General features: G+C 34.8%; 3 protein-coding genes across 3 annotated transcripts in view; 2 read left to right on the forward strand and 1 right to left on the reverse strand.

The window, feature by feature from the left end:
* LOC125831588 (pentatricopeptide repeat-containing protein At5g01110-like) overlaps window positions 1-25,419 on the reverse strand; it is an 809,602-nt gene that overhangs the window by 242,327 nt on the left and 541,856 nt on the right. The gene's annotated exons all lie outside the window — the stretch shown is intronic.
* On the forward strand, window positions 6,725-8,767 carry LOC125830954 (uncharacterized). The gene is made up of 7 exons (XM_049510143.1): window positions 6,725-6,847; window positions 7,028-7,225; window positions 7,332-7,619; window positions 7,728-7,904; window positions 7,992-8,217; window positions 8,271-8,359; window positions 8,585-8,767. Exons 1-7 carry the CDS (start codon window positions 6,725-6,727, stop codon window positions 8,765-8,767), a joined length of 1,284 nt encoding a protein of 427 aa, XP_049366100.1.
* Window positions 17,565-19,007, forward strand: LOC125830955 (uncharacterized). The gene is made up of 5 exons (XM_049510144.1): window positions 17,565-18,096; window positions 18,186-18,251; window positions 18,486-18,713; window positions 18,834-18,856; window positions 18,954-19,007. Exons 1-5 carry the CDS (start codon window positions 17,565-17,567, stop codon window positions 19,005-19,007), a joined length of 903 nt encoding a protein of 300 aa, XP_049366101.1.

Raw genomic sequence — 25,419 nt, forward strand, 5'->3', positions numbered from 1 at the left:
CTAAGATAAATTATTTATCGTATGCAGATGATACAATTCTTTTTTGTTCTGGGGAAAAAGGGTCAGTGATTAAAATGATGAAGGTGTTAAGAGACTATGAATGCATATAAGGGCAAATGATTAACAAATCAAAGATTTGTTTCTATTTACACGAGAACACACCTTTGATTGTTGCAATTAGATTGAGAAGGTTAACAGGAATAAGGCAAGGGAATTTTCCTTTTATTTATTTGGGTTGTCCAGTGTTTTATGGGAGGAGCAACTCATGGTACTTTGAAGAGCTAATCAGAAAAATTGCGAGGAGGATTTTCTCATGGCATAATAAATTCCTTTCTTTTGGTGGTAAGCATGTGCTAGTCAATCATGTGTTGCAGTCAATGCCTTTATATTTACTTTCAGCCATGAGCCCAACCAAGAAAGTAATGGAGCAAATACATCAAATATTTGCGAAATTCTTTTGGGGTAAGGCTGAGGGTATTAAAGAAAAACACTGGGTGGCATGGGAGGAAATGTGCTTCCCAAAAAAGGAAGGAGGAATTGGTTTCAGGAGAATTCAGGACATAAACAAAGCCTTGTTTGCTAAGTTATGGTGGAATTTTAGAGTTTCCACAAACTCACTATAGGCTGAATATATGTGGAGTAAGTACTATAAAAAAATTGCATCCGGTAATGGCTAATAGTATTGGAGCATCGCAGGTATGGATGAAGATGATTAAAGTTAGGGAGGAGGTGGATCATGACATTTGGTGGCAAGTCAAATCTGGAAATTCTAGTTTTTGGTTTGATAATTGGACCAGGCAAGGGGCCTAATAGTATGGAAGGTAGTATTGACAGGGCCTGGTGGGTTCATACCACTACAGGGGACTTTTCTGTTAAATCAACTTATCAAATTATAAGAGGCAAAAATACTGAGAAAAGTTGGAGTAAGCATATGTGGATAAAGGGTCTTCCTTTCAAGATTGGTTTTTTTCTTTGGAGGGTTTGGAGGAGGAGAATAACAACTGATGATAACCTCAAAAGAATGAAGTTGCAGGTGGTGTCCAAATGATATTGTTGTGAAGAGGGACAAATGGAGACTATGTCTCATTTATTACTAACAGCTCCCATAGCCCAAAAGCTATAGAAACAGTTTGCTTCTTGTGTAGGTATTAACATATATGGAGTTAACTTAAAACAACTTATTTACAGATGGTGGGAGCACAAGATGTCAAGTAAGTTAGATCAGATTTTAAAGGCAGTCCCAACAATCTTAATTTGGGAGTTATGGAAAAGGAGAAATTCCATAAGACATGGACAGAAGATTTCTTATAATTACTTGTATTATCAATGTCAGTTGGCACTACATCAATTGATAAGGGTCAAGTTTCCATGGATTAAAGGGATTCCACATCATTTGCCTGCAATGGTGGATATACTACAAAACTACAAGCCCAACATATACTATCTTATAGTAAGGTGGAAGATGCCAATGGAGGGTTGGATTACCTGCAACACTGATGGAGCTAGTAAAGGCAACCCAGGTCAGAGTGCTTATAGTTTCTGTCTCAGAAATAGAAGTGGTGATTTGTTATATGTTGAAGCTCAGAGTATAGGGAAAGATACCAACATGAAGGCAGAGGTCAGAGTAGTGTGGGAAGCATTGACTTTTTGTATCAGGCAGGGTCAGAGCAATGTGGGAAGCATTGACTTTTTGTATCAGGCAGAGGTATAATTATATTCAGTTGGAAACGGATTCATTAGCGGTAAAGAACATGATTGTGAAGAATTGGAGAATACCATGGTCAATATCAGAAAGAATGGATGACATACATGCTATGGTTGAACAGATCAATGTGCAAGTGCAACATATATTCAGAGAAGCAAATCAACTAGCAGACTATATAGCAAACACATCTATTAACAAAGAGGCAAAGAAGGTATTCTTAAATTTTAATCAGCTACCAAGCAGGGGAAGAAAGCAAGGAGATTTAATATTGACAACAATGAACAACATGCCTAGTTACAGTGAAGAGACAAAGTTCCACAACTATATGTACAGCTTAAATATTAGCGTTAATTGGAGCAAAAGAGCTGTAGGGGGAACTAATCTTAAGACTAAACTATGGCAGCCAGCAAAAAGTGATATAGAGATCAGCAAAAAGCGAGAGTACAGGGGCCAAACCAGCACGGGAGAACCTTTCTCGTGTTCGACTTCACCTACAGATCGAGGGTTTCACTGTCAGAACCAGAAGAAAGGAACAACAAAAATGGGATGGGAGCAGCTGGATTACACATATTTTCAAAGCTGAAAAGAAGGGCTATACTCTATATCAATTTCATCACGAACTTGGACATTCCAGCTGGACAACTCACCTTCAATATAGCAAAAGTCAACTGAAAAGAGAGGCGATGCAGAAAGGAGAAAGGAGGAATGCAAACCTTTGTTAGCTGAGGATAACAACAAAGATGTTAATCACCTAATGAAGGAGCATATCCAAAGCAGAGCTAAAAGGAACGAGGGAGAATTTTCAAAGTTTAAAGGCGGCGAAAGGAGGAAGAAGATAGAAGAGGAAAATGGAAGCTGAAAAAGCATTTAGGAAATCTTACTGTGGGTTTGTCTAGTTTAAAACACCTGCTTTGGTCATATTTGGGCCGACCAGGTTCCGAATTGTATGTTTGAATGGCCCATTTCGGATAGTTTAATAACATGGACTCCGAGTCCAAATTTAGCTTAAAAAAATGAGTTAGAACATATGACCTCAAGGAACTTTCAAAACACCTTAACTACTAGACTAAACTTTTAACCTGTGTTAAGAGGTCTCAATACTTATTTAAATAAAAAATTGACCTCTAATACTAAGTAATTTTCCGACAAAGGGGTGTCGCTTGACACTCCTCGATAAGGGCGGGTCCGCCCATGCATGTACACATACCATAACTTGGAAAATAAACAATCATCACCTACCCAAAATAATTTATTCTTGATATTTCTGCTCATAACTCGATTACTCATAACTATCTTTTCCAGCATAACACCAAACAATCACTACAAGATTAACATTAACTAAGTCAATCTATCCTTAGCCTAAAAGACAACTAACCATACATTCAATCATCCAAATTTCATATCTGAAGGCCTATAATGCAATTTTCGACAAACCATAAGACATGATATAAGTAAAAATAGGTCTACAACTGAGTAAAGAAAAATCTAATCTATTTGGACGCCAAGCAGTTGTTGAAGAACTTTGAACCAAATTATATAGCTCAGTGGGGCGATTCCTAACGAACGTAGACCAAAATTTCATGGGTGTTGACCTTCCTTGTACTGAAATTCCTCCCCTCCATTGTTCTCAAGTTTCAAGTGGCCTAGCAGAATTTTTGGAAGAGCCCTAACCTATTTTACCACTGAAAGAGGGGAGGTCAATTAAAAGAAATCGTGTTTTCCGAGAATTACCCCCCGCCTACCTCGCTATAGCGACTAACCTACCGCCATAGTGGAAATGTTTCTACTATGATAGGATAACGTTAGGCTGGATCAACTTTTAAATTTTGCGATTTTATTGTGTCACCCCAATTTTAAATTGTCAACATACTCCAAAAGATTTCAGGACTCCACATGAGGTGCCCTTACAATAACAACAGATCATATGTCGTTACAAGTAGTGGTGGCAAATGGGCGAGTTGGGTCAAATTTGAGCGGGTTGAAAATGGGTCAACATAAAATGAGTAATAATTCAACCCGCCCATATTTGATATGGGTAAAAATGGATTGGGTAACAAATGGGTTGGGTAAAATACTAGTTTACCCATATTTTCATGAGTAAATATTACTCTACTTAAGAATTCAACATGGAGAAAATATTTTAGTCTTATTTTAGATGAAGTATGTTGAAAATGCTTCATTTAGTTTTATTGTATCATAAAAGTAAAAAAAAAAAATCCAATAACTTTTCAATATAAAATAGATTTATGTTTTCCTAGAAAATGTTTTCCTGGAAAACAAGTAGATTTTTGACTTATTTTCTCATGTTTGGTTGGTGAATAAAAAATATTTTTCGAAAAAGATTTGTAGTGTTTGGTTTATGAATGAAAAATATTTTTGAGAAATATCTTTTATTTTTACTAGAGTAGAAAATAATTTTTGAAACTGAAAATATTTTTTAAAAACAAACTTAATTTTTTTTTCGGGATTGGTGGGGGGGGGGGGGGGATCGAGGGTAGGGGTGAAAAAATAAAAATTTGAAGTTGAAAATATTTTTTAAAAATAAACTTAATTTATTTGGAGGGGTGGGGGGATGATAGGGGAGTGGGTGGGGGGGGGGTTGATGGTAGGGATGAAAAAATGAAATTTTGAAGTTGAAAATATTTTTTAAAAACAAACTTAAAATTATTTTTTTGGGCGGTTGGGTGTCACGACCCGAGCCTACACTCTGGACGTGGCCGGCACTCGAGAACCATTGTTGGTCCCCAAGCGAACCCTCATCCTAGCTGACTTTAAGCGGAAGACTAACCTAAGAATACAAAGCTTAAAAACTGAATAAATTCAATAAACTCAACTTTTCAAAGCTTTAACTCAAATGAGCTAGAATAAAATAATATATTCAACTCGCCATGAAATAGGCAACTTAAGTCTTTAAACATTTAATAAAATAAATGAATAATACAGACTTCTCAACTATACTGACTATCTATGAAGCCTCTAACTGATAAAGATGAAAGTCGGGACAAGACCCACGATATACTAACAACTGATATAACTGAAAGGTAAATGAAATCCTCCGAAAGCAAGGAGGTTTACCATAGCTAACTCGAACTCTCGGATGTATCAACGAAGCTCCTGTTGATGATCCTGAATACCTGTGTCTGCATCATGAGAAGATGCAGGACAAATGGCTCAGTACGTGGAATAAACGAGCATGTAAGAGGAATTCTAAAGCATAAACATAAGCTTGAACTTTGATAAAAAAGAAACATACTTACCTCTTCTCAAACTTACTCAACTCAAGGAATACTCAAGGATACTCAAAACTACTCAACTTCCTCAACTCAGAAGTATTCAAGGATAAGATACTCAACTCAGAGATTAGATACTCAACTCAAAGATATGATGTTCGACTCTGGGTACTCAACTCTGGATACTCAACTCAATATGACTGAACTCATTTCAATATAAAACAATTTAAAACAAGTGCAATATAAAGAAATAAACTGTTTAAAAACATGTTGTCAACTCAGTGTGTATGCAAGGATACAACGTAACTCTGAAATATATGTAAAAATACAATTAACTGTGTATATAAGAATACAATTACTTTTGTGAGAGATTCTCTAACTGACAACCATCACTATGAGCCTAAGTGATGGTACAACGTTTTACCTCACGTTGCCAAGGACCGTCCTATACCTTGCCATCGGTATAAAACCTGAACTACTAAGTGGATCCACTAGTCTATGCTAAAAATCACTAAGGAATCATCTAAAAAGTATGATCCTTTTTCTACCCATGATGGATACATGGTTTATGGAGACTTGAGTTATCTGAACTCGCATCCCCATATCGGTGTTCAATACTACTCCCAAAATATACTTAGCTCATATGTTTGTAAAAACAAAACTCTTTCTGTAATTTGAGATAATTGCTCAAAAACTTAGCTCAAAGGCTATCTTGGAAATCAAGGTTTCCTCTCTTGCTTTATTGTGAAAGCATTTACTCTGAGATGGTAGTCGCATCAAATGGTAGCATGCAGGTGGACAAGATGACTTCTGTGACTTAGTTACTACAAGGAGCGGAGTTTTTTTTTGCTGATTTTCTATTATTACTTTTAGGTTCTTGTGGAGTTGTGTTGAGGGTCCAATGGCTACTAACGTTAGGTGATATCAAGTTGAATTTCAAAAATTGAGCAATAGAGTTTTGGTACAAGGGAAGGAAGCACTTATTCAAAGGGTTTGGCAGTCTAGTGTTAACTCTTAGTGTTGGGAAACTGACCAAACATTCTGGAAATTAGACTCAGCTTTGTATGATTTAAGTAATTCCTCAGGGAAGTGATGAAGACAAGTGGCCTCCATTAGATGTAGCAGCTGATAAAGATCCTGAAGAAGACCCAACATTACTAGAGGTATTGTCAGAATTTTCTGCATTATTTAAAGAACCTGCTGGTTTACCACCTTGTAGAGGTGTATTTGATCATAGGATTGTGTTGCATTCTAGAGTTGAACCTATGAATAAGAGACCTTATAGATATCCTTCGGTAAAAAAAGATATTATTGAGGGTCTTGTACAACAAATGTTGGATCAAGGGATCACTCAACCTAGTTGTAGTACTTTTGCATCACCAGTGGTATTAGTAGGCAAAAAGGATGGCACCTGGGACTATGTGTAGATTATAGAGACTTGAATAAGTTTACTATAAAGAACAAGTTTCCAATCCCTATGTAGAAGATCTATTGGATGAACTAGGAGGATCCAAAATATTTTCTAAAATAGACTTAAGGTCTGGATACCATCAACTAAGAATGACAAAGGAGGATGTGCCTAAGAGTGCTTTTAAAACACACTCATGATATTTTGAATACTTAGTCATTCCTTTTGGTTTATCAAATGCCCCAACTACATTTCAAGGTTTGATGAACACTATGTTCCAGAATTTTCTAAGGAAGTATGTCTTGGTTTTTTTGATGGCATACTAATATATAGTAGAACTATGGAGGAACACATATTACATGTGAAGTCTATTTTTAAAAAATGGTGGAGCATCAACTATTTGCCAAGAAAAGCAAATGTTTCTTTGGTGTCCATAGAATTGAATACCTTGGTCACTTTATCACAGCAGAAGGTGTTTCTACTGATCCTCAAAAGATCAAAGTTGTGAGGGATTGACTTGTCCCAACTACTCTTAAGCAATTAAGGGGCTTCTTAGGCTTGGCTGATTATTACAGAAGATTTATACAGGGATTTGGAGTTATTTGTAAACCTCTTACTGATCTAACTAAAAAATATAAATTCAAATAGCACCATACAGCTCATGAGGCTTTTTTGCTATTGAAGGAAGCTTTGACTCAATCTCATGTATTAGCTTTACCTGATGCCAACAAAACTTTCATTGTTGAAATCGATGCTAATGGTTATGGAATTTTTGTTGTTATTATGCAAGAGGGACATCATATATCCTTTATTAGCAAATCATTATCTCCAAGACATGTTGCTCTGTTAGTTTATGATAGAGAGTTATTGGCCATTGTCCAAGTTGTTACTAAGTGATCTCAGTACTTGTTAGGTCAGAGGTTTATTATTATAAAGACTGATCAAAGAGCTTTGAAGTACCTTATGAAGCTTGCACACAAACTCACAGTTATTATGGTTAACAAAGTTGATGTCATTTGATTATTCTACTGAGTACAAAAAGGGAGTTGAGAACAAAGTAGTTGATGCGCTATCGAGAGTTACTGGGGTTGATTTACTTGCTTTGGTGATTTCCCCAACCAACACTGATCTCTTTCAAGATGTTGTGGATAGTTGGCACTCAGACCCAGAGCTTACACAGTTGATTGCAGATTTACAAGCTAATCATGACTCTTATAAGCAGTTTACTTGGTTGCAAGGCCAATTAAGAAGGAAAGGAAAACTAGCGATTGGTAAGGTACATAGTTTAAGGAATAACATTATGTCCCTATGGCATGCTGGCCCTCTAGGAGGTCATTCAGGTGTAGAAGCTACCCTCAAGAGATTGTTGACACTATTTTATTAGAAGAACATGAGAACAGAAGTGAAGGGTTTCATTCAAAGGTGTGATGCTTGTCAGAAGAACAAATCTAATGTAGCTGCTTACCCTGGGTTGTTACAACCATTACCCCTTCTTGAGGTGGTGTGGTCTCAAATTAGTATTGACTTCATTTATGGTCTTCCCAAGTCTCATAGCTGTAAGGTGATTCTGGTAGTCGTCGACAGACTCAACAAATATGGTCATTTCCTCCCACTAAAACATCCCTATATTGCTTAATCTGTTCCCCAGGTGTTCTTGGATACTATTGTGAAGTTATATGGCTTACCTGATGCTATAACCAGTGATAGAGATGTTGTGTTCCCGAGCTCTTTTTGGCAGGAGCTATTTACTCTTCAAGGGGTATTGTTGCATATATCTACAACTTATCATCCTCAGTCTGATGGACAAACTGAAGTGCTGAATAGATTCCTTGAAACCTACTTAAGATGCTATTGCAGTGATGATGCTTCCAATTGTTGGCTTTTTTTCCTATGGCTGAGTATTGTTATAATACATGCTTCCATTCAGCCATACAAACCACACCATATGAAGCCTTATATGGCAAGACACCTCCTCTATATCTCCCTTACTTACCTGGTGAATTAGCTTCTGCCGAAGTAATTAACACTACCTTGGTGAACATAGAACTTAAGTTGCAACTCCTTAAGCATCATTTGCATAGAGCTCAACTCCGAATGAAGCAACATGTATATTCTTATAGAAGTGAGTGGCATTTTGTTGTGGGGAATTGGGTCTACTTTAAGGTTCATCCTTACAAATAAGTGACTATCTCTCATCACTCTTCTCATAAGCTTGCTGCTAATTATTATGGTCCCTTTCAGATCATTAAGAAGGTTGACCATGTGGCCTACACTCTTTTGTTGCCTAGTTCTGTCAAGATTCACCCAGCTGTGCATGCCTCGTTGTTAAAAAAGTGTTATGAAGTGCCTTCCCACGTTTCTTATCCTCCGATTGTTGATCTAGCCAATAAAAATTTCCCTACTCCAGAGTCTGTTTTAAAGTGAAGAATAGTCAAGAAAGGCAACAAAGTTGTTGCTTAGGTATTGGTTAAATGGGTTGGTCTTCCCGCTGATGTATCCGCTTGGGAATTTTCTACCATCTTGAAGCAAGGTTTCCATCCTTTGATCCTTGAGGACAAGGATCTTTTGTATGGGGAGTACTGTTACAGTAATTTGGGAATTCAAAAGTTAGTAGACAAAGTTAGTTAAACATTGTCAAGCCATAATAGTCAATATAGTGGTAGCTAGTTAGATGTTAGTTGTAATTGATTTGTTAGATAAAATAAGTCCGTCAAGTTCTTTATAAATAGACATTGTAATCATCACTTACATTCATGATATGTAATATACAAATTTCTCTCTCTCTTTCTATTATTCTTCTTCTTCATTACTAACTGTTGAGAAACTCCTGAAACAGTGCTTCGATCCTCGAATTCATTGCGAATTCCTGCAATCGAGTAACAAGAAGTTGTGTAAGTTGGAGGATATATATCATATATTATTATAAGTGGGAAGCTCCAACTTTCAAAGTTGGATTACCATTTTACCCCTCCACTAAATCAAAATAAAATTAGTTAATTTATTGAATACTAATATTTTAATTACATAATGGTAGAATATGAAGTCCAACAACTACACTTTAATTATTTAGTTATGCTATTATAATTATAATTGATTAGGTTAAATTCAATTAGAGTAGAAGGCAAAATAATGTATGAAACTCTTCCAATTCGGTGACTCTTTGAATTTTGAAACCAAAATAAAATTTATGTATCATGATTCAATGTGCTCAATTAGTACATTTTGGTAGGTGAAAAGACAGTCAAATATCACTATAAATACCAGTAAATTACTCCCTTGATCATCATGTTTTTTTCTTTTCGATCATCTATTGTTCTCTTTTCGTCTTCCTAGGTAATAATATAAATACATGTCGTCAATAAGCTAACTAAGAGAAAAACAGATAGCTTCATTCTGAAATTAAAAAGAGAAGTTTTCTTACAATATAGTTCAAGTGTTAAGCTTAGAAGTATAAATATGACCTATATATTCCTTTAGATCTTTTTTATGTTAGCTTATGATTTTAAGTTTTTCTTTTCCATTTTGGAGTTAAGGTGTGGTTGTCCAAAATAAATTTGGTATGCAACCCATATTTTTATGTAATTTTGTATCATTTTGCATTATTATGAAATTTTTTTCTTTGTTTTTGTGTTATTATTCTTTTAAGTGCTACTTATTGACAAAACTTCTATCAATACATGACGAGTTTGATGATACTTGAATAGTTTATGCAAGATGCTTTTGTTTAAATATAAGTAATTTAAATAAAGATTGCTAAAAGATTATTACTTTGAATGAAAGATTTTGATTGTGTTACTTTATAGTCTATCTAACATAGTGTTGCAAACACATACATATATTGTTCATTTTCACCCCTTATGTTTCAATTTTATTTTTCTACAATTTATACAATATGAGATTTAACAATTTAATTTTCAGATAAAAATGAGAGTTACATTTATGCGACACTAAGCCTAATAGTTTTCTTGAATATAAGCGTTCCATATTAACAATAGCTTTCCGTAGTGTTAATATTCAAATGGTTGGTATGATGACAATTTTACATTTGGACATTTTGGTTATTTCTTTATGAATTCCTTCGACCCTTAATTGTTACTACTAAAACCTATTCCTCAAATTAAAATCATGTAAAAAAACTTATGAGAATGGAGTAATTAAGCTTCATTTTGTTTTGATTTTAGTAATATAAGTCAACAAGTGTAACATCTCGCAAGTTTAAATAGCTAGGAAGAAGCTAAGAATTGGAAATAGTCATTTTTGGAAAGAACTGTAAATCTGGAAATTTGTTTAGGTTAGGAAAAATGAGTTTTTGGTCAACTTCAAATGACCATAACTCCTAGATCGGGATGAGTTAGGTGTACTTCCAGATATGGTTGGAAATATCTTGAAATGATCTTTCCAACGCCGCCAAGTTTATGCGATTTCAAGTTCGTATGAGTAAGTTATGCCCTTTGGAAGTAGGGATGTTGGATTAAGGAAATGTCCAAATCCGGATTTTTGAAGGGTAGTTTGGTCTTTTCCTTACCCTTTTATTTTAATTCGTTTTTTGGTAATTACTTAGGGGTCTAAACTGAACTTAGTCAGTTTAAGCTTTTGGAAAAAAAAGTTAGGGTTTTGAGAGAAGAGAAAAGAAGAGGAGAAAAGAGGAGAACGTTCAAGATTCATCAAGATCGTCGAGTTTGGCTTGTGGATTTCGTCGGGGGTGATCCCTACAAGGTATGTGAGATCACATAGCGTTGGTTAATTCACCCATGCACCAATCATGATTTATTTCAGCGAATTGAAGTTCTTGAAAGCTTAGAAATTGAGTTCTTGAATGGGTTTGTTGAAGTTTCATTAGATTCTTGTTTCGTTGAATTCGTTGAGGAGTTGTTTCATCCTAATCTGTGATTTTAGGTTCAATTTTGAGTAGAATCTGATGTACTTTGAACATTTAATCAAATCTAAGTATTGGGTAAAAGAACCCACGGAGTTTAGAGGGTTTTGAGCCGAGAAATGAAGAAGAGATTTCGTCAGACAAAATCCGACATCAGTGGCGCGTCGCGGAGCTGGTTCCCAGTTTTGGGAATTTTTGTTTCGCATTGCGGAGCCGTCACGGAGTCTTCTGCCTCAAAATTCATTTTTGAAACTAAAAATTAAATATGTCTGCAGCGTCGCGGACCCACCTTCAGATATTGATTTTTGGCCTTTTTCTCATGTTTAGCTATCTAAATTCAATCCTAAACATCATGAGAGCTTTCCTATCACAAATCACGATCCTTGAATCCATCATTCAATTTAAGGATCAGTTAGGAATCAAGTCAAGAGAAGTCAAGAAGTCAAGAGTTAAGTTAAGAGAAGTTCATAAAGTTTCTTTTCTTAAAAGTCTTTTACAAACATTTTAACTTTGTTTTAAGAGACTTAAGTTTTGTGTTGAGTAAAGAGTAAAGAGTAAAGCTTGAAGTTCATTTCTTCAAAAGCATATGGGGACTATGTATTCCCAAAAGGGTTTAAAATGTTTTCACATTTAAACAAGAAAAGAAAACCTTGATTTCCAAAGAGCATTTGAGCTAGTTTTCAGAAAAGAGTAAATGCATTCATAATTAAGCAAGAGGGGAAACTTTGATTTTCAAGATAGCCTTTGAGCTAAGTTTTGAGCAATTATCTCAAATCACAGAAAGAAGTATGTTTTAAACATAAAGAGCTAGTATCATATTTTGGGAGTAGTATTGAGCACCGATATGGGGACGAGCTTGAGTTCAGATAATTCACGTCTCCATAAACCATGTAGTCATCATGGGTAGAAAAGGGTCATACTTTTTAGATGAATCCTTTTTGCATAGACTAGTGGATTCACTTAGTTAGTTAGTTCCTATGCCCTTGGTAGGGTATAGGATGCACTGGCAGCGTGAGGGAGATCGTTGTATCATCACAATAGCTCTTATGTGATGGTTGTCGGTTAGAGAAACTCCCACAACAGTACTTTGTATTTTTATATACATCAGTTTATTTGTATTTTTACATATATCTTAGAGTTATTTGTATATTTGCATACACAGAGAGTTGACATCATGTTTTAAACAACTTTTCTTTATATTGCACTTATTTTAAACTGCTTTATATTGAAATGAGTTCAGTTATGTTGAGTTCAGTTGAGTTGAGCCTATGGCTGGCAACGGGACCGGAACCGAGACAGATCGGAACCGGAATGGAACCGGGCACCACAGGCCGGAACCGAACCGGAACCGGGACGGACCGGAATCGGTAATTACGGAAAAAAATCCGTGTACCTGTCCCGGACCGGACCGGAAACCGGGTCCAACTATTATAAATTATAATTTTTTTATTAAAATTAAAAAATTAGGAACATTACACTTAAAATTTTATACTTTTAAAGTTTTAAATACAAACTTTCAAACTTTTAAAAGTATAAAAGTTTAAATTTTACAATTTAAAACTTTGAAAATTTAAATTCAAACTTTAAAACTATAAAAGTTTAAATTTCACCCTTTAAAAGTTTGAAAATTTAAATTCAAAGTTCAAACTTTAAAAGTTAAAACTATAAAAAGTTTAAATTTCACACTTTAAAAGTTTGAAAATTTAAATTTAAATTTCAAACTTTAAAACTATAAAACTATAAAAGTTTAAATTTCACACTTTAAATTTTAAAAGTTTGAAAATTTAAATTCAAACTTTAAAACTAGAAAACTATATAAGTTTAAATTTCACACTTTAAATTTTAAAAGTTTGAAAATTTAAATCCAAACTTAAAACTATAAAACTATAAAAGTTTAAATTTCACACTTTAAATTTTAAAAGTTTGAAAATTTAAATTCAAACTTTTAAACTATAAAACTATAAAAGTTTAAATTTCACACTTTAAATTTTAAAAGTTTGAAAATTTAAATTCAAACTTAAAACTATAAAACTATAAAAGTTTAAATTTCACACTTTAAAAGTTTGAAAATTTAAAACTTTAAAACTATAAAAGTTTAAATTTCACACTTTAAAAGTTAAATTTGAACTTTTGAAGACAATAATAAAAAAAAAATTAAGGTGAATAGCCTATACTTTTATTAATATTAATTAAATAGTACAAGTTGAGTTACAAAATATTAGTAGAGTATTAAAAAATCTAATCTATACAGCCACCTTCTAGGAAGGGTTCTGTTTGAATTAGACCTCGAATTATTATACTCATACTAATAGACATTTAAATTTAATAGTTCATGCTACCAAGGAAATCTTTTTTTAAATCATTTAACATTCTAGTAACATGCTCTGGAATTGGTTGATTAGCTAGTTCTTCCATTGCATCAATGCCTTCATCACTAAAATCTTGCATTATTTCATCAACCTCATTTTCAAATTTGGTCGGTAAAGGTGGACGACCATAACTCCTTCTCTCGCCATTAATCCAATCTCTAAATAGTATGGATATCTCCAAGCTATCTGCTGCTAATGAATATCTATGCTCTCTAATTTGAAATCTTGCTGCACTAAAAGCGTCTTCCGAAACTACTGAAGATGCTTGAATAGCTAACACATCTCGAGCAACCGGTTGAAGTTTTGGAAATCCTTGGCCGCGATTGCTCCACCATTCTAGAAGATCAATAGTAGTAGGTTTTGTATTTTGATTAATATATGCATCAAAATCATTTCTATCATTATGAGAAAGTTCAATAATACAATCTATCATATCATCAATATCATCTTCATTATTATATCTACTCCTAGAACTTTGAGGCTCTTCGTTATGTACTACATTCCTTATATTAGAATTATACAAGTCGTACAATTTTCTAGCTTCAATTTTTATACTATCTTTAACATCTTGACAACTAAGTGTTTCATCATCTTCACTATCAATACCCAAATTAAAATATATTTTATCAACCATTCTTGATGCACCTTCATCTTTGTAATGTGGGTTTAACAAACAAACAGTTAAATAAATTTGAGCAATAGGAATAAAATATTTTTTAAATTTTTCAATCATTTTCTTAACAGATTCTTCAAATCTTGGTTTATTTTTGAATTTATAAAATTTACTAGAAATAACACAAATATTAGGTAAAACAGAGCAAATAGTTGGATAATAAAGTGCAGATATTTTTTTTGTAGTTAAATAAAAAACTTTTAAGAATTCTATAAATTCTTTTATGTCATTCCAATCATTATCATCAAGTCTATATGTCATATTTGAATTATGAGCATTCCTAACCATTTGTAAAGGTTTCCTATATTCATAAGCAACTTCAAGCATTTCAAATAAATAATTTCATCTAGTACACACTGATTTTGGAATTTTTCTAGGTGGAAGATTAAATTCACGACAACGATTTTCAAAATCTCTACGTCTAGACTTAACTTGACATTTAAAAATAAAATGACATGCAGTTTCAACTTTTGTGCAACCATCATCATACATTGATATACCATCTCTAACAATCAAATTATATATGTGTGCAGCACACCTAATATGAAAACCATCAATATAAATAGGGCAAAGTGACGGTTTTAGTATTTCAACAGCAGTTCTATTATTAGAAGCATTATATAATGTGACACTACTTATTTTATCACAAATTCCATAGTTTTGCAAAACATCTATAATTGTTTGAGCTATATAACTACCGGTTTTATGCATTTCACAACATTTATAACCTAAAATTCTTTTTTGCAAAGTCCAATTTTCATCAATCCAATGCGCAGTAATAGTGAAATAATCATTACCATTTACACTACGGCCCATATCAGAAGTAATAGCTATTTTACAATTGTTATAATAAAATAAACAACGAAGATATTGAAAATGTTGAGCTTGATAATCAAAGATAGCCTTTTTAATTGTATTTCTAGTAAAACCTTTAAAATGTGGATTATACACAATTTGAATATAATGAATAAAACCGCGATTTTCAGCAAAACTAAATGGCAAACCCATAACAACAATCATTTTAGCTAATTCTTCAAGATCTTTTTCTCTACTATATGACCGTTGTATACTAGAACCATAAACATTAGAAGGATTTAATTGTATTTGGACCATATTAGAGCCCTCTACTCCTACATTTTCAGGAAGGGTGGTACCATTTTTTTAGCTTCGGCTACAGCTTTAGCATGCAAAAATTCATTTTTATAACATGACATTAAATGATTACTCAAATGTCCCGTCCCACCCTGTTTTCCTACAATTTTATGATTCATTCTATGTTTACATTTATTACAAATAGCTTGTGTTTTATCTTCATTCTGAGTCATAAATTGCCACACAACTGATTTTTTAGCGCGTTCTACCTTAGTCCTAGGATGCACGGGGGGAACGGGAGAAGGACAACGAAAGGGAGCGGGAGCCGGGGAAGAGGGATTGGGAGTGGGACTAGTAGCCGACGGTGGCTCAGTTTCATCATCATCATATTCATCAACATTATTATCAAAACTATCAACATAAGCATTAACATCATCATGTTCATCATCTTCAGGTAATTCCTCTTCAAAATTACCAAATCTTCTTTGTAAATGTTCATGATAAGGATCTAATCCACTATTACTATCAATATTAAAAACAGTTTCATCAACATGTGTATAATCATCCGTCCTTATTCTTAATTGAGAAGTTTTTTTAGTTTTAGATTGAGAAGTACTACCGATTTTTTTATTTTTCTTGGATTTTGAGCTAGATAAATTAGTGAACGAATTAACTATGGTTGTTTTACCCTTTTCAATAATGTTTTTTCCGAAATCCATATTTAAATATAAAAAGTGAGTAAATTATATATAATACGAAAATGATTAGCAAAGTTTTAAACAAATAAATAACTAAATAAGTAGAGACTAGAGATTAATTACTCACAAAATAAATAATTAAATGCAAACAAATAAATAACTAAATGAAAAGTGAGTTGGAACGAATGTACCAAACGCCTACTTTTTTTAAGTAGACGTGTATGACCGGAAGCCGAAAATTGAAAGTTGAATTTTGAAGCTCCAATTTCCAAAGACCAAATTCGTAATTTTAACGAGAATAAGAGAATTTAGAGAGTAGAGAGTAGAGATATGAGAAGATATTTTTGTGAATGAAAAGAATGAAAGATTAGGGGTATTTATAGTTAAAAAAAAAAGGATGAAAATGTAGTTTTAAGAAGGTTGGGGTATTAAAAAAAGTTTGGGGGGTAGGGAGGTGTAAAATGGGAGTTATGGGGGTGAAAGAGCCGTTGGTGGGGCCCAAAACCCGTTGCCCAATGGCTATAAATTTTGAAATTTCAGATAAAAAAAAAAACTGTTCCGAACCGGACCGGAACCGGGACTAATCGGACCGGGATGGACCGGTAAATCCCGGTGTCCGTCCCGTTACCCCTCCCGGACCGGCACAATATCGGATCGAATCGGTACTATCCGGAATCGAGACGGAACCGGTACCGGGACCTCCCGGTTTCGTTGCCAGTCTTAGTTGAGCCAGGTAAGTTCTTCAGTTCCTTTCAGATTCTTTTCAAGCCTATGTTGTGTTTAGCATTCCAACTTGCCAATCGTACATTCAATGTAATGATTCCAATTGGCCTGCATCGTATTATGATGCAGACCCAGGTAACTAGGATCGGCTTCCAGCGCATCGTTGATCCAGTGAGCACTTCAGAGTCTGTTGGTGCCTCTTTGCATTTCGGAGGATCCCTTTTGTTTACTTTTAGTATTAGATAGTTCATTAGGATGTCGCGGGCCTGTCCCGACATCCATCTCAGTTGTTTTAGAGGCTTCATTGATAGTCAGTCAGATGTTAGTTCATTCGTCATCATTTTGTTATTGACTTATGTTCAGATTTGAGTTGCCATTTTGGCTAAGTTAAATGTTTATGTTCAAAACATTATGAGTTTAGTTTGAGACAATTAAGTTGTTTAGCATTTGAATTCCTTTCTTATTGCATATAGTCTTCCGCTGAGTAAGTAAGCTAGGCCAAGGGTTCACTTGGGGACATCAATGGTTCTTGAGTGCCGGCCACGTCCAGGGTGTAGGTTCGGGGTGTGACAAACTTGGTATCAGAGCACAGAGTTCAAGAGTTCTAGGGAGTCTATGAAGTCGTGTCTGTAGAGTCCTAGTTATCGGTGTGAAGCGCGCCACATCTATAATTAGGAGGCTGCAATATTTAGGAAAATCTCTCACTTCTTTCACACTCTTTTCGTGCGTTAGAGTTTGATCTCTAAAAAGTTTCCCTCTAATTCGTGCTTGCGCGTGTTTGTAGATAATCATGCCTCCACGAAGAGCAGTCAGAGGTCGTTCTTCTAGGAGAAATATCGAGGAACAAGGGGTTCCTAATGCACTAGAAGTGCAACCCCAAGGAGAGGTCACCAAGGCTGAATTCCGTGAAGCTATTCGGATGTTAAGTCAAGTTGCGACCTATCAAGTTGGAGAGAGAGATAATCGACAGGAAGTGGCTAGTACTTCAAGGATCCGTGAGCTTTTAAGGATGAACCCACCAAGCCTCACAGGTTCAAGTGTCACTGAGGATTCAGAGAACTTCATTGAGGACCTGAAAAGGGTATTTGATGTGATGCATGTTGCTGATGCGGAGAGGGTGGAACTAGCATACCAAATGAACGGCGTCGCTAGAATCTGGTTCAACCAATGGAAAAAGAATAGGGTTGAGGATGCAGCAATAGTGACTTGGGATGTGTTTGAGAGTGCTCTCATGGGGTGTTTCTTTCCCCGTGAGTTGCGAGAAGCAAAGATAAAAGAGTTTCTCACCCTTAATCCGGAGTCTATGAGTGCTCATGAGTACAGTCTGAAGTTCACACAACTTTCCCGCTATGCTCCGGAGATGGTTGCGAGGAGTAGGATAAGTTTATTTGTTGCTGGGTTGTCTCGTCAGTCAAGCAAGGAAGGCAAGGCAGCTATGCTGATAAGGAATATGGACCTAGCAAGGCTTATGATCCATGTACAACAAGTTGAGGAGGATAAGCTGAATAATAGAGAAGAGTTTAAGAATAAGAGGGCAAAGACATCAAGGAACGAGTTCAGGCAGCAAAATAGTAGTGTGAACCGGTCTTCTTTCCAATAGAAACAGAAGGGACATGCCCCATCATCTGCTAGTGCACCTGCACCTAAGAACAAAGTGAGTACAATAGTCAGAATTCCCAAAGTTTCTGAGCTAAACCTGTTTATTCTCAAGGTAGTATTGCACAAAGTGGTAGTAAGCCTCCTGCATGTACTAAGTGTGGTAGGAACCACTCATGGATGTGGCGTGATGGCTCCACTAGTTGTTTCAAGTGTGATCAGAATGGTTATTTTATGAGGGAGTGTCTTGAGAACAGGCAGAGTAATGGTAAAGAGGGTAATAAGGCCCAGTCTTCTTCAGTTGCTTCACCAGATAGAGGTGCACCTAGAAGAGCTACTTCAGGTATTGGCGGAAGAAAAAGCCGCTTATATGTTATCAACAATCGCCAAGAGCAAGAGGATTCACCAGATGTTGTCACTGGTATGATCCAAGTCTTTGATTTTACTGTTTATGCTTTGCTAGACCCAGGAGGGAGTTTACCTTTTGTAACTTCTTATGTTGCTATGAATTTTGATGTTATTCCTGAACAACTTAGTGAACCATTCAGTATTTCTACACCTATTGGTGATTCTATTCTAGCAGAAAGAGTTTATCGTGATTGTTTCATTTTCGTCAATCATAGTAGTACCATGGTAGATTTTGATGTCATTCTAGGTATGGACTGACTTCATGCCTGTTATGCCTCAGTTGATTGTAGAACTCGAGTTGTAAAGTTTCAGTTTCCAAATGAGCTAGTCTTAGAATGGAAAAGCAGTTCAGCAGTGCCTAAGGGTCGTTTCATTTCGTACCTTAAGGCAAGGAAGTTAGTTTCTAAGGGGTGTGTCTATTACTTGGTCCGAGTTAATGACTCTAGTGTTGAGATACCTCTTATTCAGTCAGTTTCAGTAGTAAGAGAGTTCCTAGAAGTCTTTCCAGATGATCTACCCGGAGTCCCTCCTGAGAGAGAAATAGACTTCGGTATAGACCTTCTTCCAGATACTCATCCTATATCTATTCTGCCATATAGAATGGCACCAGCAGAGTTGAAAGAGTTATAAGAGCAGTTGAAAGTAAGGGAATGTGATATTCCAAAGACAACACTCAGGACCCGTTAAGGTCATTCTGAGTTTTTGGTCATGTCGTTTGGTTTGACTAATGCACCAGCAGCGTTCATAGACCTTATGAATAGAGTTTCAAACCTTATTTAGATATGTTTGTTATAGTCTTCATTGATGACATACTAATCTATTCAACGAATGAAGAAACTCATGCTAGCCATCTCAGAATAGTTCTTCAGACTTTGAAAGATAGGAAGTTGTATGCCAAGTTCTCTAAGTGTGAGTTTTGGCTTGAGTCTGTGGCATTTTTGGGCCACATAGTTTTCGGTGATGGAATTAGAGTTGACACTCAGAAGATAGAGGCAGTGCAACACTGGCCTAGACCCACATCCCCAATGGATATTAGGAGTTTCTTGGGGTTGGCTAACTATTATAGAAGGTTCGTCGAAGGGTTCTCATCTATTTCATCTCCTTTGACCAAGTTGACTAAGAAAATAGTTAAGTTTCAATGGTCTGAAGCTTGTGAGAAAAGCTCTCAGGAATTGAACTACTGCCCCAGTATTGACCTTACCAGAAGGTATGCAATGTTTTGTGGTGTATTGTGATGCATCTAAAGTTGGATTGGGTTGTGTGTTAATGTAGAATGGCAAAGTTATAGCTTATGCCTCTAGACAGTTGAAAGTTCATAAGAAGAACTACCTAACCCATGACTTAGAATTGGCTATTGTAGTATTTGCTTTGAAAATATGGCGCCATTATCTTTATAGTGTTCATGTGGATGTGTTCACCGATCATTAGAGCCTTCAGTATGTGTTCACTCAGAAGGAGTTCAATCTCAGACAGAGGAGGTAGATAGAATTACTCAAGGGTTATGACATGAGTATTCTATACCACCCAGATAAGGCTAATGTTGTCGTTGATGTCGTAAGCAGGTTGTCTATGGGTAGTATTGCCCATGTTGAGGAAGATAAGAAAGAGTTAGCAAAATATGTGCATAGACTTACATGATTATGAGTTCTACTAATGGATTCCACAGAAAGAGGAGTGGTGGTGATGAATGGGACTGAATTATTATTAGTGTCAGAAGTAAAAGGAAAGCACGACCAATATCCTTTATTGCTTGAATTAAAGGCAAGTGTTCATAAGCAAAAAGTGATGGCTTTTGAACAAGGGGGAGATAGTGTTTTGAGGTATCAAGGTGGATTGTGTGATTGGGTGTACCTGAGAGTTTCACCCATGAAGGATGTTATATGGCTTGGGTAAGAAGGGAAACTTATCCCCCAGTATGTTGATCCTTACAAATTTCCAAAAGGATTGGCAAGGTAGCTTATGAATTGAAGTTACCACAAGAGTTAACATCGGTTCATCCGGTATTCCATGTCTCCATGTTGGAGGAGTGCATGGGAAATCCTTCACTTATCATACCAACCGAAGATATTGGTATCAAGGATAACTTATCTTATGAGGAGATTCATGTTGAGATTCTAGATTGCCAAGTTCGCAAGTTGAGAACAAAAGAGGTAGCATCAGTCAAAGTTCATTGGATGAACCAATTTGTTGAGGAGACTACTTGGGAAGCTAAGGAAGATATGAGAAAGAGATATCCACATCTCTTTGAGTCCGGAGAAAATGCAGACGAAGGTACTAATTCTCTTCTTAGTACTCTTTAAATTATAAGTTAGCATGTTGTAATTGCCTTGCTTGTTGGGTGTTTGAACATGATGTTGCCACCCTTTGCCTACTAAGAGTAATCTCATTCGAGGACGAATGTTCCCAAGGGATAAGTATTGTAACATCTCGCAAGTTGAAATAGCTAGGAAGAAGCTAAGAATTGGAAATAGTCATTTTTGGAAAGAACTGTAAATCTGGAAATTTGTTTAGGTTAGGAAAAATGAGTTTTTGGTCAACTTCAAATGACCATAACTCCTAGATCGGGATGAGTTAGGTGTACTTACAGATATGGTTGGAAATATCTTGAAATGATCTTTCCAACGCCGCCAAGTTTACGCGATTCCGAGTTCGTATGAGTAAGTTATGCCTTTTGGAAGTAGGGATGTTGGATTAAGGAAATGTCCAAATCCGGATTTTTGGAAGGGTAGTTTGGTCTTTTCCTTACCCTTTTATTTTAATTCGTTTTTTGGTAATTACTTAGGGGTCTAAACTGAACTTAGTCAGTTTAAGATTTTGGAAAAAAAAGTTAGGGTTTTGAGAGGAGAAAAGAAGAGGAGAAAGGAGAAGAACGTTCAAGATTCGTCAAGATCGTCGAGTTTGGCTTGTAGATTTCGTCGGGGGTGATCCCTACAAGGTATGTGAGATCACATAGCATTGGGTTAATTCACCCACGCACCAATCATGATTTATTTCAGTGAATTTAAGTTCTTGAAAGCTTAGAAATTGAGTTCTTGAATGGATTTGTTGAAGTTTCGAACTAAAAATTAAATATGTCTCCACGTCACGGACCCACCCGCAGATATTGATTTTTGGTCTTTTTTCTCATGTTTAGCTATCTAAATTCATCCCTAAACATCATGAGATCTTTCCTATCACAAATCACGATCCTTGAATCCATAATTCAATTTAAGGATCAGTTAGGAGTGAAGTCAAGAAGTCAAGAGTTAAGTGAAGAGAAGTTCATAAAGTTTCTTTTTTTAAAAGTCCTTTACAAACGTTTTAACTTGGCTTTAAAACTTAAGTTTTGAGTTGAGTAAAGAGTAAAGAGTAAAGCTTGAAGTTCATTTCTTCAAAAGTATATGGGGACTATGTATTCCCAAAAGGGTTTAAAATGTTTTCACATTTAAACAAGAAAGGAAAACCTTGATTTTCAAAGAGTATTTGAGCTAGTTTTCAGAAAAGAGTAAATGCTTTCATAATTAAGCAAGAGGGGAAACTTTGATTTCCAAGATAGCCTTTGAGCTAAGTTTTGAGCAATTATCTCAAATCACAGAAATAAGTATGTTTTAAACATAAAGAGCTAGTATCATATTTTTGGAGTAGTATTGAGCACCGATATGGGGACGAGCTTGAGTTCAGATAATTCACGTCTCCATAAACCATGTAGCCATCATGGGTAGAAAAGGGTCATACTTTTTAGATAAATCTTTTTCGCGTAGAATAGTGGATCCACTTAGTTAGTTAGGTCCTATACCCCTGACAGGGTATATGATGCGCTAGCAGCGTGAGGGAGATCATTGCATCACAATAGCTCTTATGTGATGGTTGTCGATTAGAGAAACTCCCACAACAATACTTTGTATTTTTATATACATTAGTTTATTTGTATTTTTACATACAACTCAGAGTTATTTGTATATTTGCTTACACAGATAGTTGACATTATGTTTTAAACAACTTTTCTTTATATTGCACTTGTTTTAAACTGCTTTATATCGAAATGAGTTCAGTTATGTTGAGTTGAGTTGAGCCAGGTAAGTTCTTCAGTTCCTTTCAGATTCTTTCCAAGCCTATGTTGTGTTTAGTATTCCAACTCGCATATTGTACATTCAATGTACTGATGCCAGTTGGCCTGCATCGTATTATGATGCAGACGCAGGTAACTAGGATTGGCATCCAGCGCATCGTTGATCCAGTGAGCAGTTCAGAATCTGTTAGTGTGTGCCTCTTTGCATTTCGGAGGATCCTTTTTGTTTACTTTCAATATTAGATAGTTCATTAGGATGTCGTGGGTCTGTCCCGACATCCATCTCATTTGTTTTAGAGGCTTCATAGATAGTCAGTCAGATGTTAGTTCATTCGTCATCATTTTGTTATTAACTTATGTTCATATTTGAGTTGCCATTTTGGCTAAGTTAAATGTTTATGTTCAAACCATTATGAGTTCAGTTTGAGACAGTTAAGTTGTTTAGCATTTGAATTCCTTTCTTATTGCATATAGTCTTCCGTTGAGTAAGTAAGTCAAGCCAAGGGTTCACTTGGGGCCAACAATGGTTCTCGAGTGCCCGCCACGTCCAGGGTGTAGGCTCGGTGCGTGACAACAAGATTATTTTATTAAAAGTGCTAACTAAAAAGTCCTTTAAAAGTATATTTATCATTTATTTTTCTTTATAAAAAATTAATTGTCTATTAAATTTAATTGGAAAGACCTTTCATCTACCTTTAGACCTGTACAAATTCTATGAACTTTTTATTTACAAGTTTAATATGTGTCATTTATTTATTTTCTTCACTTTTAGCTTCCAACCGTTTAAACATATCATATTCTTTATCAAATTATATATACCTTATTCAATATTTAATTGATGCACATTAAATATTCAATATATATATATATATATATATCTTAGGTAAAGTTACACGTTATAATTCTCCTTTTATAGATCTTGATCAAATTCACAAAAAAATAATAATTAAAAATACAGATTATAATTCTCCTTTTATTTGTCTATATATTTTAATGTGATGTCTTTTATTATGGATGTCATGTCTTTATTTACTTTTCTTTCTTTTATGTTTGAACTTGTAATATTTTTCTATAAAATTGATGTTACACCACCTAGACATTTTGTAATATTTTTGTTTATACGTATCTTTTATAGCCAATTTCTTTTTTGATTATTAAAACTTACGTTTGGTAAGTAAAATTTATTAATTCCTTTGATATAACAAAAGATTTATTTTTCATGAAGCATTAAAAATATCAAATCTCCAACATCTGACACAAGATTTTCATGCTATTTTTTGTGAAAAGTTATATTCTTATGTCAAACTTACATATAAAAGGAATTAGTGATGAATTTATGTAAGCTCCACTATGATATATTTACTTATATAAATTAACTTCTCTAATGTCAATTTTGGGACAAACGTGCAATGCACGTTCGCAAGACTAGTATATATCATATATATTACTATAAGTGGGAGCAAAAAAATTAAAAGTTGAATTACGGTTTTACCCCTACTATAAATTAAAATGTTATAAAATATTTAACTATTTAATTTAAATATTAAATTGTTTCATTTTAATTAACATGTTAATGACTTTTGCCCTTCCTTAGATTAATTCCTAATTAAAATATCTAATTTAATAATACTTATCATCTAAAATCTATATTTAAAAAACTAATTCATAAATTTTTTAAATAATAATTATATAGTATTAATCCATTATATTTCTAGATAGAATTAATTCACAGAATATTCAATTTGTTTTCATTCTAAAATGGAGTTTGGTAGATGAAGTGTTTCGTAACAACAAAAGGCAGTAAATTATATCCTTTAAAAACTGAAATATCCTTTCACATTAAAGAACAAAAATGTTCTTTGAATTACCATACATCTTAATATGACATACATATTTAGAGTTTAGTCAGAAACTTTACATATCCCTACTTTAACCAATCGGATTCACATAGATGTTATGTATATAATCAATTTTTATATGACTTTTATAATTTCAGACTTATAATATTGTCACGACCCAAAACGAGTCATGAGTGGCACCCACACTTAACCTCCTAGGTGGGAGAACCAACGAATTCAACCCCAACTTATATTCAATTGTTCAACTACGGATAACAACCATAATGCAAAAGCTCAAAACTTATTAAAGTAACCAATCAAATAAACCTCTAAAGTCTATTACATATTATCCCCAAAACCTGAAAGTCAACACATAAGGACATATATTCTAAAAATACCAAGTCTAAGAGTATTAAAGACACCAATATAAATGAATAAAGTAATTTGTGTCTGAAAACTAAGGACATCATGTCATGACTGAGAGGATCCAACAGGATTTCAAATGAATAGCTCACCCTTGAACCTGATGTACTAGAGACTGGCTAGAGCAGAGGGAGAGTCAAGCCGTTGGTACACTCGCTGCATTCCATAAAAAAGAAGACAAAGAAAAACACAAGTACGGCTCAGTATAGGGCAACATGTACTGAGTAGATATCATCGGCCGACCTAAAATAGAAACTAATATGTAATGAATAATAGTATAACATCAACTATGACATTTAGCAGGTGGCAAGCAACAAACAACATGAACCAGT

The sequence above is a fragment of the Solanum verrucosum genome, unplaced genomic scaffold, assembly GCF_900185275.1.
Source record: "Solanum verrucosum unplaced genomic scaffold, falcon-dt-bn FXZP01000049.1, whole genome shotgun sequence".
Taxonomy (NCBI): Eukaryota; Viridiplantae; Streptophyta; class Magnoliopsida; order Solanales; family Solanaceae; genus Solanum; species Solanum verrucosum.

Coding starts and splice junctions, on each gene's coding strand:
- LOC125830954 (XM_049510143.1), top strand. CDS start 6,725: ATGGTGGAGCATCAACTATTTGCCAAGAAAAGCAAATGTTTCTTTGGT. Junction 6,848..7,027: donor ATCCTCAAAAGATCAAAGTT/GTGAGGGATTGA, acceptor TTGCTATTGAAG/GAAGCTTTGACTCAATCTCA. Junction 8,360..8,584: donor GTGAATTAGCTTCTGCCGAA/GTAATTAACACT, acceptor GGTCCCTTTCAG/ATCATTAAGAAGGTTGACCA.
- LOC125830955 (XM_049510144.1), top strand. CDS start 17,565: ATGCCTCCACGAAGAGCAGTCAGAGGTCGTTCTTCTAGGAGAAATATC. Junction 18,252..18,485: donor TAGCAAGGCTTATGATCCAT/GTACAACAAGTT, acceptor TTTATTCTCAAG/GTAGTATTGCACAAAGTGGT. Junction 18,714..18,833: donor ACCTAGAAGAGCTACTTCAG/GTATTGGCGGAA, acceptor ATGCTTTGCTAG/ACCCAGGAGGGAGTTTACCT.